The sequence below is a fragment of the Taeniopygia guttata genome, chromosome 2 (genome assembly GCF_048771995.1).
Source record: "Taeniopygia guttata chromosome 2, bTaeGut7.mat, whole genome shotgun sequence".
Lineage (NCBI taxonomy): Eukaryota > Metazoa > Chordata > Aves > Passeriformes > Estrildidae > Taeniopygia > Taeniopygia guttata.
Window position 1 is genome coordinate 44,751,086 of NC_133026.1, and position 12,098 is coordinate 44,763,183.

Sequence of the window (12,098 nt, forward strand, 5' to 3'; positions counted from 1 at the left end):
ACCTCAGTCCTGTTGAAAAACACAGGTTGTTTCCTCATTATTCTGTACTTTCACATTTTGTTACTACACATTTTGCACTGTATTAAGCAGGAGAGTGCAAACTCCTCCTCAAAATACAGAAACCATAAAACATCCAATCCTGCATTCTGAAAATTCAAATTAAAAAAGCAAACGGTACATTTGTTTCTCTTTTTTTTCTTTTGACTCGAATTTCACTGATTTCAGCAAACTTAAAATCTGAAAACTTTCAAACCAGTTCTGTGTCTAAGAATTTAAAAAAAGATGGCCTCTTATTTTGCTTTAACTAAGAGATGAGAGCAAGAGATCAAGATGGAAGATTTATCACCTTAAAAGAACAGGAAAAAAGTTGAATAACACACAACAGTGCAACTTTTCTGTTATTTTATTGATATTAGTGAAGAAAAAAATTAAATTTCATCATTCTGATGTGTTACAATTGCTTTCTCTGGTGGGTGGACAGCTCCTACAGTTGACTTAGAGGCTAAATAATACTTCCCAATTGCATGATTACCTTCTACACTTCAAGTTCTCTTATGGTATTGCTTTCTTCCTCTGGTTATATAAAATGGTCCATTAAGTCCATGACTGTTTTTCAGAATCAACTGTTATTCTATCTACTGTTTAAGATACATTCAAATAAAAAGATACTTAAATTTACTTGCAATAAGTGCACACATACAACAGCAAACAGAGCTGATGCCATTTTACTAAAACATTGTAAGTTCATAGAATAAATAGAAGTCTTCAAACACATGCTGTAACTGACCAATGTGTTTTTTGTTTTCTTTCTCAAAAAAATATCCTTAGTGTCCATAGCACTACTGCAATAACTACTTCATTCAGAAAAAAACAAACCACCCACCTATCTCTCGTCACAAAGACTAGAAGACAGTTTCATTTATACAAGAAATTATCAGTGCTAATAATTTAGTAACAGTCTGGTACAAATGGCAATTCATGGCAATTACATGTAGTGTGATAATAGTAACAAATGGGGAGCTTCATTTTAGATACCACAAGAAGTGCAAGGAAAAGAAAGTGGATGCTAAACCCTCCCTGTTTTGCTCCTCTCCATCCCCTCTTCCAAAAAATTTCTATGTCTCGGCTCCGCTCTAGAAAGAAGTTCCCTCCAGTCTGTTCCAGTTCCAAGGTATTTCAAGTCTTTCTACAAGCACCCAGCAGAAGGTTGGGAGAAACAGAGAAAAAATTGTGATATAATTAGGACTGCCTGGCAACTAAAGGTTGCGCGAGGTCTTATGTTTCCTTTCTGAAAAAGTAGGGAGTTGTATGTTTGTATGGCAGGAATTTTTTTCATTTTAAAAACAATGTGAAAATAAAGCATTTCCCCTACTTTTACCTATGCTGGGGTCCAACTTTGGATGAAGAAGGCTTCTCTGAAAAAATACAACAGGTGGAGAATATTTTCACCCTGCTTACAAGGCCACGGTCTCTGACATGCATGAAACACAAAGATCAGCATGAGGGCTGCAAGCTGCTCTTTCCACCTGTACCATTCCATTACTAAATGTTTTCTGTGGTTCTCTGATGAGGCTTCAAGGACTCACCTTTTCCTAATACTGGTTTTGCTACATGTTCTTTTATAACATTCTTATCTGTCAATCTGTTCTGCAACTGGGACTTCTAGGAAGTCACTGCCATGTTTACCTCGCGAGTTGTGAAAACTGTTTTCTTTGGGTGCACTGACAAAACAGGTTTCAGTGGCAGCAACACATAGTAAAGCATTTTCCCTTCCACAATCCAGTGCAGCATTGAAGAACAAAACAAAACAGAACAAAAGAACAACAAAGAAAGAAGTTGCACAAAGTGTAAGTGTGACAAAGGAAACAGCCGTGGTAGGAATATGTCAATATCCCAGGTAGGCAGTAGGCCTGCTGACCTCAACACAGTATTAGTTCAAGTTTATAATTCCTGGGCAAGAGGCAAATATAGAACAGGAAAAAAAAGAAAAAAAGTTTCATCCATTCAGGCATAATAGCCAGGCACTCCAATAACTCAGCTCAACTCATCTACAGAGGCAAAATTAAAAACTACCATATGTTAAACTCAGTGGTTTTTTCAGTATTTAACGAAGCACAAATGCTCCCATGCTTCAAGTGATGTAATGAGAGGTCTCACATAACACATTCAATAGCTTCCCATGCACCTTTGACCCAAGTTAGGCTAGCTACAGAATTCATGTTTTTCTAGTCAAGTTATTTTTTGTTGGTTTTGCTCTTTCATTTTTTTTCAGTGCATCTTAAAAAAAAACCTTTTCAAAAGGTCAGCAAGCTATCCTTAATACAGCAATCATAACATAGAGCCTTTTGCACTCGATTGAACAGTAAAATAATCCAATTAGTTACAATAGATCTGGTACATATTTACATATTTTATACAAAGTTTACACATTTCTCCCATTAGGCACAAAGTTGATTTGTCAAACTCAAGAGGCAATGAAGGGGTGCCGGGGAAAGGAAAAGGAGATTGGAGAAAGAATCTGAGTATTTTCATTTAAAAAGACTAGCTGTAAAAATAAAGTCCTTCATCGTAAGCTAGTTTGCTTCGGGAGCTTGGTTCCCATGAGGATCCCTGAAGTAAGGGACGTTGGGCCTTTCATCTGCATGCTGGAACCCACCATGGTGGGGAAGCTCCGATTCCGTCGGATGCCAGTGCTCAGCTGGATGCCCCCGATGGCACTGGTCACGGCAGGGCAGCCCAAGGGGAGACCATCAGGTGCCAAGCCTCCAGGAACAAGGGCCCTCACTGGTCCCTGTGCCCCACAGAGAAGAGGTCCCTGGTCATCAGTTAAAGGAGCAGCTGAGGTTTGCCCTGAACTCACAACTTTGGCAATACCAAACCTCCTGACTTTGTCCACGAGATTAAGGTTGGAAACAGACACGTCAGTTTGGCTCTCACTGTTCCTGATGTTCTTTTTATTCCTCACCTCCTTCAAGATTGAACTAGCCGGCTTCGAAGCCAAGAAGTTGTCATAAGGTGGGCTGGTGCACTTGAACTCAAAAGATGGAGGGGAAGAAGAAGGTGTCTGCATGGGTGAGTTTGGTGGAGTGGAAGGAATGATTGCCATTTTCGGGGAGTACGTGTTCAGCAGGGTGCTCCTGCTGGCTCTGTCCCAGCTCTGTGGATTGTACACTGCTGCCGAGATGCCCCTTTCCTTCAGCAGCCACACCAGCCCCAGGGATGTGCTCATTGTTGTCGTGGATTCCCGGAGGTTGGTGAAGGATTCAGCCAAACTCAGACGCCGAGGAGTGCAGGGAGTACCCACTGGGGTGCCTTTCAGATTGCTAATGCTGCCACAAGCTGGAGTAGGTGCTGCGTTAAGGCTGAAAGCAAAGGAGCACTCAAATTATTTTCTCCACTAGAAAACTAAAATTTACTACAGGCAAAATTTTTAACCCTGAGCAGGGCCTTTTATCCATTTGGAGAGCACACAGGACACTGGCAGTTCCCAGCCCCCCACAAATGTGATTACAAGTGCAAAACCATCAGATCTCACAAAACACATCTCCATTTTGCACACTTCAGAGCCCCAGTCTCACAGGATTAATGCCACTGCCAACACCCAGCACCACATTTCTCCTGATAAACTATTTACAGGTTTGTGATCAACACCTTCACTTTTTCTTCCTGATCTACTGGCTGTCACAACTCCCAATTACTTCTAAGAGACAGGGAAATGTGGGAGACTGGACCAATGGTACAAGCAAGACATGTACTTTTTAGTGTCACTTCTGAGCACACAGAAGTGAACACTCATTCACTAAGGCATGGTTATTGCAGAAACAAGGCATGTGGGATATCTATGACACTCCAAATTCATGCCTATTCGAGAGAATCCCAAGAGCTCCATGCACCTTCGGAAAAAAAAAAAATCCAACTTTTTCTAACCATGCACAAATTATGGTCTTTTCCACAAGTACACACATAAATAAAAAAAAAGAATCCAAGATTAATGTCTCCTAAGAATGGGTTCATCCCCTCTAATGGAATTTAAAGGGTCTTGAGCAATGCAACACTTGATGCTAACAAAGGATTCACTGACATGAGCTCACCACTGCTCAAAGAAGGAAATCTACTCCTTCACCTTGCCAGGTTAGCAAGTAGAAGACACTCAGCAAAGAGTCAGACAGAAAGTAAAGCCAGTGCAAGACAGTGGGAAAACTAAGCAGCTGGGAGGGGAAGGAACAGCGGAAAGAGTGAGCTCTTCCCTTTTCAGCAGAGCCATGCTGTTGGATTGGCTCAGCCATAACATGCGACTTTAACTTAAATGGGGTTCTCTGCACCAAGAAAAGCATTTCAAAGAGACACTTTGAGACAATCTGGTTGGATTTCTAAGAGAAGACTCTGGCCAATTACTAAATTACATCTTTTTTCCCATATCAACAAAAGGGGATAAGATGATGTCTAATACTGTGCATATCAAGTTAGAGACCCTGGAATGCTTTGAGCTGCAGCTTCTGCTGAGCTCAGAACATCATCTAGATCCATGGTTTACAGTGAGCAGGTGATGTGAATCCACACAACACTGGAAACTCTAGTCCTGTGGTCTAAAAACCAGCATATCTTTATGGCACTTCTTAATTAAGAAAGTATTAGCCTGACGCTATGAAATCTCAAGTTACGTCTTCTTTCCGAGACTAAATAGGATCTGACCAACATGATCTCTAACAATGATTTGGAACTGTACCAGCCTGTACCATAAGGATGTGAAATTGAGGAAGCTGAATTGCAGTTGCAATTCAACAAGAGGAATCCCATATATTCCTCCTGGTGTACTGTAGTGAAACACTTATTTGAGAAAACTGGCAGATGTAATTAGAAACGCAGCCTTGCTGAGTGGCTCTGGACTCAGTCTCCTTGCACCCCCGTGTGTGCTGTGGCTGTCAGTGCAGGTGGCAGATGTGCTAAGGCACATCCTGATGTCCTGTCCTTTCTGCCTGGGCTGACATAGCAATAGGGGAGAAGGATCTCTCCCAGCGAAGCTCAGGAGGCCACGCACACCCACTGCAGCAGCACACACACTCTGAAGACAAGGCTGAGTGGAAAGAGGTTAGTTCACAATTCTTCTCTTAAGCACTCCTTAAAGCTGGACCCTTATAGTTCTGATTCCAGTGGAACTAAAGAGCAGTGACATCCCACTGCATCCCGCTCCAGTGGTGCATCTCCTATACAGCTAAATACAGATTACAGAAGTCTTGAAAAGCATGAGGGACAGAAAAGAAAGAGAAGTTACTGCATGAACTGACTTTCTAAAAGGTATGACCATTTACATTTCAGAAATCCAGACATGTGGTGTTAATTACCAGGCTTCCAAGATATCCTAGTCACAAGAGAAAAATTATAGGATTCCAACAGTTTAGAGAGCTTCACTCTTTCCAGATACAGATTTCAGTTGCACAGACATGTAGATTAGTATTTCTACTAATTTTTCAGCACAGTTATACACTACAGTGCAATTAAAAGAACAAGCCATCCCTGTGAGAAAGCAGTTGCAGATATTGCCTTTTTTTACATTTGATCATTTTGGCATTGGTTTAACTGGGAAATACTCTTCATATCAAACTGACCAACACTGCAGGGCACCCTGGACACAATCGCAAAACAAACCCAAAGTGGCCTCAGCAGCTCAGCCCAGTGATGGTCTCAGAGTTAGATTGAGAAGAGAAACAAATAAAGGAGCATTTAATTTAGCTGAATGAAATTTAGTCAGGTTAGAGCAACACCTGGGTAGCACAGGTTAAAATGTAACCAGGTATGTAAATGCCAAACCTCTTGGGGTTAGCTGGTGCCACACACACTAGCATTCCTTGTACGTGACCCTGCCAACACAGACGCTGCTGGCAGTGCTGCTCACCCCCAACCACGCTGGGTCACAGTGTCTGCCCTATACCTCCTCTCATCACAACGAGACATAACGCAGTTTCTCGTCCTCCTCACATGACCTGTGAAGAATCATTTATAGTTGGTAAGGAGGAGCTCCTTAAACATCTGCTGAAAACATAATTTTGTTTATTCTGCTCTTTGTTCTCCTGAATTAATGAATTATGAACTTCCATTTAACTAAGGCAGCTGAAAATGCACTGTATTTAGCTGTCTTTTCTGACTGATTTGTTAGATGTAGTACCCAAAGAGTTTATTATGATCACAACTGACAGCAATTCAACAATAACAAGAAAATTAAAATAGAACTGCAGCCATATAAGAGGATCTCCAGTAATTGTGCTGAAGGGAAAGACAGAAAAGAGTAAAGAAAAAACAGCCAGGCCACTAATAACTGACTTAGTTCAGAAAGTGAAGCAAAAAAGTTACATTTAAACATCACATATTTCCTTTCCACCTGACAGGTTTTTATATTCAATACCCTTACTTTTCATGGCCTTCATAGGCAGTCAGTGCCTATCTTATGTCTAAACAGTGTAGGCACAACACCTCTGCATGAGGACCTACAGCATGGTACACTCCCACAGAGGAGCAGGAAGGGGCACAGAAAGCATGAGACATTGTCCTTATAAACAGAAAAGAACATTCTGTAAATACTGATTTGCTAAGGGAGGAAAGCAAAGCTTCCTCTTCAGGTAGGAAATTCACACCACCCCCTTCTGGTTCTCAGATAATCACCTTCCCTAAGGCCACAGAACCGCCTCCCGTGGGCATGCAGTGTCTATGCTGCCAATTGCTATTATATCACGAACTCATTACTTTCAGTCTGGCAACTATGAACTAGTTTCCAACAATTAAACCAAGAAACAAAGTAGACATCTCCCTTGTCTCCATTTAAGGCATATGTCCTCTTACATACCTCACTCAGCTCCTGGATTTCTTAACTTGCACATCCTTTTTTCTTCTGAGAGGAAATATTTAGACTTCCTGGAAAAACCTCTCATCTTTTTGGTAATAGAAAGATTCATCTTATGCAATCACATATGAGGACTACAACTAATCTAAGATGAGGAGTAGCCTGGTTTGGATATCAGAAACCAATACAGTTATGTCTGATCTTGCAATACCTTAACTAGAGACAACAAAATTTAAGAAACTTTGATTGGCTTTTTAAAACATCACACATACCTCCCAAATTCAGGCTGTGGTAACACAAAATGGGAGGAATAATTGGTGGGTGTGTTGTAATTCAACAGTGCAGTCAATGCCTATGCTTATGCTATTATTTTGCATTTGCTTAGAGGTGAATCTCTGATAGAGCTGAAGGCTTTGTCATCATGAGAATCCCTTACCTTGGCGTGACTCGTGTGAGTTCATCGGAGGGGTGCAGAATGCGGCAGGTGGTGAAGGTGAAGGTGGAGTTGGTTTGTGACATGCACTTCCCAGGATGAGGTACTAAATTAAAAAAAAGCAAATTCTTTGCATTTTACACAGAAAAGGGGAAAACCAAACTTCTGTGTGCTGATAAGGCAGATGCAAAAAGTGATGAGGCACCTTGATGGGATCAATGCAAGAAAAGTGAAATGGCCAAGTACGAGTGTTAAACAGACACTTGCTCTCCAAGATAAACACCTCTAGGACTCCAAGACCAGTGCTAAAAAGGTCTGCTGAAACTTGCCCATGATCACAAACACTGCAGATTAAGTCTTGTTCAAAGCAAATTTAGGCCAGGCAGTGCTTGAAATGCTAGTTCTTATCTAAACTAGCAACTTGCATCAGTGGGAAATTACAAGCAAAATTTTCTAGTACCAGCTCAGGAGCACCAGGATTTCCTAAATGCTTGTGCCTTTCAGCTTTTAGATTGATCCACAAAAAGGTATCCCCATTACTTCTCAGTAATGGATCCATCTGGCTAATGCTACAGGAATATAGATTGTTGGGTTGGGGAGGGGAGGGACACACATTAATTGCTGTTTCCCTGACTTTTCATATCCACAATATGAAAAGTGGTAGTTTTTGGATCCACTACTGTACATCTGTGACATTTCTCTTGTGCGTGTGATTAGGTTCTTTAAAAATGTATGTCCTCAGCTGCATAGTATAGCAGTTTTTGAATATTTGTAGACAGTGTAGTAAGCAAATTTCCTAACAAATGTGGCTGTAAAACTGCCACTCTGGTGACAGATCAGCGATTTGGGAAATAAGCAATACAGCTTAGTTTTAAAAATAAAGGACTTAGGTCAACTTATTTCTTCTTAGTAGAAATACCTCTATGGCTGCATTAGCCTGCTATATAATGCAGCTGTGGTCACTGCAAAATAACTACAGAATTTAAGAGCCATGCATCTGAAAAGCTGGTTGAAAAACACCCAGAGTTAAATATTACATCAAAAATATCATGATTGCATAGGTTCTCTTACTTAGTAACCAAACTTAGCAGTGGTCAAAAGAACATGCACAATAAAAACCATGTGCAGCTCCCTCCCCACCAGTCCTACCCAACCCTCTGAGCCATTCCCTGATTAAGCCACATTTTAATACCACAGTACACAACTATTCAACACATTGCAAAAGACAGACAGATTGACCAGCTGGACCAGACACCATTCTGAACTCCCAGAGCAGCTCAGCAGAAGCAAGGCAAGTCTTAATTGTGGCTGTGTTCCCTTTTCCACATATAAAGTATCACAGCTCCAGAACAGTGTGTGTGGTTAGGTAGCCCTTTAAGAACACAAATAAGCAGTGTGGGAAGGGTAGAGCATGGGCAGTGTCGACAGTGGAAGCAGAAGTGGCTGAGCATACAGTGTGAGGTAACTTCTAGTCAGCACTGGAATGTACAGCTGTACATTAGAGAAGGGTATTTCTGAGGACCCACTGGAGTGTCATGTTAACACACTCAAATGTTAGCACGGCATAACAGAACACAAGCTCTACTTCACCTCCAGAGATGGTAATTAGGATGCTTCAGGAATCCAGTTGCTTTAGAGATTATTGTGAGCACTACAAAAGCTATTACAAGGGAGCACAGCCTAGCAATCATGATTCTCTCCATATTGTAGAGAGTTATAAGAAAATCTGGAGAAAGAACTCAAATAACTGGACATGAAAAAATTGGTTATTTAGAGAAACACATGACTTTAACATAATTAGAAACAAAGCAATTATCCCTGGATGATGAATAGAGAACAGAATAAAGCAATGCTGGTTTAAGATTGCAAGCTCAACTCAAAGCACATAGCTGTAATACAATCAGTGCATTTTCCCCATTTGTAATATCCACTGGGCATCCCCTTAGATTGGAGACAGGCACATTGAAGAAACATAGCTGCATTAGCAAAAGCAAGACTCATTGCTATTAATGAGTCAAAGATAGGAGAAGGCTGCTAAAAGTAGAGAAATCACTAACTCTAATCAGAGGAGACAAACTGAAGTGATTAAAAAAATCTATCAATTTCCAAAGATGTATTTCACCCTCAAATACCACTAAGAAAGTCCTGTACCAGCTTCATCCTTCATCAGTCAACAATGGGTTGTATCATACTGCTGTAGCATTTTCCATCCTTTGGACACAGTAAAAAGAGTGAGAACCTGTTGCTGTAAATGAACAAAGTTTATCAAATAGCAACAAAATTATTAATTTCTAACTTAGTAATTTTACATAGGAATGGTTATCTCCTGGTATAAGCTCATGAGGAAGTAATAAATTTTTCCAATAAGAAAGACTATCTTCACATTTACATATGTTGAAGTATTCCCTTGAATATAAACTTCTGTTGCATGTAACTGCCTGAAATCAAATGTTTTACTTATACCCTCTTTTCCAAAGTAGACGTAGTTTAACAACAAGGCTTCATATCTGTATGAAAAGAAATCTGTACATAATCCAGTGCTTAACAAAATTTACAGAAACATCATGTAATTTCATCCATCAAGAACCCAGTGCAAACTGTTAGTGCATTTTCCTTGTAAATCAAAATTAAATCTAAACCTAAGATTTCTGCTGTATCATGTTTTACCACTGAGGAATTAATGATTCTTCACCTTATTAAGTTTTCTCAAAAAATTCACAGGCATTATGGAAAAATACAAACCATCAGAGCTGAAAGGGATTATTCTGTAAGAACAAACACTATTGTAAAAACACCTGTTAAAATACTGAGAGGAGAAAAAAAAAAGGCAGGTTCCAGTCAAACTGAGTGCAGAGAGCTCCACCTTCTGGTAGAACAAACAGGACTTTGCTCTCAAAACACAAAGCTGATTTTATGTCTCAGAGCTGTCTCGGATCCAGCTTCAGGACTCAGAGCCTGTGGGCCATTCAGCTAGGTGTAAACAGCAAAATAGATATATTTAGGGCATGACCTTCTGCCCAGGGAACTCTCAAAAGGCCATTTTACCTGGATTTTCAACCAGCTTGTGCAGAGGAAGTTACAAAGTTACAGCAGGTAAACAAGTGGCCTGTCCCACCCAAATGAAGATGTCAGGACAAATTTAAGTTTGAGGAAGATTTGTAAGAGGTAACTATATTGAGACACTATTAACTTCTGTACCATTAGATCAAAATCCAAATTTGTTGTTATGCTGAAATAACAGCAAGGAGGCAGAGAGCTCAAGGTGACCAATAAATCTTTGCATTGTATACACATATTCCGGCACATACAGATTTATTAGGAAATTAACTTCAAAAAAGTTGGGAAATCTTTAGAGTACGGTTTGATCCAGACTGGCACAAAGTTAACACTTTAGTACAACAGTGAAGCAAACCACTCTACTCCATCATTTTTTTTTTGCATGTTTCAAGAAAAGGAGGGAACCTGGTTCCCTGCTATTTGAGCAGGGAGCACTGGATTTAGGGCATCTCTTTAGCACAGGTTGTGGAAACAGGGATGGAATGACAATCAGACTGAGGCATCCTTAGAGCAACAGATAGCGTTTTAAAGCATTAGAAGTTTATTGCTGAATAGAAAAGTTCTGCCTGCTTTAAAAGAGGGTAACAAAGGACCATTAGGAGACTTTTTTCCCCTACTGTGTGATCATCTAGAATACAGGCTATGGACTTCACTTTTGCCAGTTTTTGCCGCTAATTCCATTCTTGGGTGAGGTGAAATTATTGGAAACTAGGTCACAAAACCCCACTAGGATTCACAGGACATGACAGTGGCTTCATGCAGTGTCTAGATTTAGCAGAGTTCTTCCCTTTCAGGTGGCTAAAGGTGAGAGCTCTAATATCCAGTGCTACCTGTACTGAAAATGCCTGGCTGGCAGAATAGGGGGAATATAGATTAAGCTGGATCTGATGCCTGGGTGAACAACTACAAAAAGAAGGAGATAAATTATAAAAAAAAAAAAAGCTGTAAAATGTGAACATGGTGCTCTCCTAAAGGTGCAACTGTGAATACTCAAAATCTCCAGGAATTCATACGTCTGCACCAGGAGCATGGCTTTTGTTATATTTCTTAAACAACAAAATTATTTTCGGAATACCTGATTTTCCAAACTTTAAATTTATTTTGCCTTTGGAAACAGAAAGAGTGGAAAAACTGAACAAAGACAGGTACTCTTTGGATAGGGTGTTCTTCTGGCTTAGATCACTTTCTCATATGTTTATAACCATTGAGCATAGATGTAAAAAGATTTCAAAGTATTCAATGTGGCTTCAACATAAGTTTATGCAGACTATTCAAACATTTTAACAGCATAGAAAGCAACTGCTGAAAGCTTTTCTTAAAAAAATAATTACTGTGAAAATATTCATGCCATTTGAAAATAAAATATATTTAAATATGCATCAATACCTTAGTTCTAGAAGGGTTACAAAATTTATTGCTTTTCTGTACATTGATAACTTCTTAGAAGCATGTGTAGTAATGCTGCTAAAAACAACTCAAACATAATACATTCATTATGTGTTTTTGTGATTTTGGGCCTCTGTTTGGAAAGCCCTCCATGTCATGGTCAAGGTTCAAGCATGAAGTACATGATTGCTGATCCCATAATGCTGTGCACCTGTCTATTCAAAGCAATCGATCAGTGGAACTAACAAATGCAAGTACTGAAAGACCAGTTTATGCACCCAATACTAGCAGGCAATTAAGTATTCACTGCATCAAGTGTAGCCCTTCCAACTTCAAAATTAGAACATTCATAACATGAAGTGCTTTGAGTGGCTGGTATTTCGTTTG

At 40.0% G+C, this 12,098-nt stretch overlaps 1 protein-coding gene across 9 annotated transcripts in view; it reads right to left on the minus strand.

Moving 5' to 3' along the window:
• Window positions 1–388: 388 nt before the first annotated feature.
• TRAK1 (trafficking kinesin protein 1) overlaps window positions 389–12,098 on the minus strand; it is a 126,366-nt gene continuing 114,656 nt past the window's right edge. For 8 of the 9 annotated variants that reach the window (XM_072925811.1, XM_030265141.4, XM_030265142.4 and 5 more), the window contains 2 exons: window positions 7,272–7,374; window positions 389–3,362 (listed from right to left, as the gene is read on the minus strand). In XM_072925811.1, the coding sequence (XP_072781912.1) occupies window positions 2,564–3,362; window positions 7,272–7,374 (902 nt within the window). In that variant the 3' untranslated portion in view covers window positions 389–2,563. Of the gene's footprint in view, window positions 3,363–5,893; window positions 5,982–7,271; window positions 7,375–12,098 lie in introns of all 9 variants that reach the window. The other variant, XM_030265144.4, reaches the window with a different exon arrangement.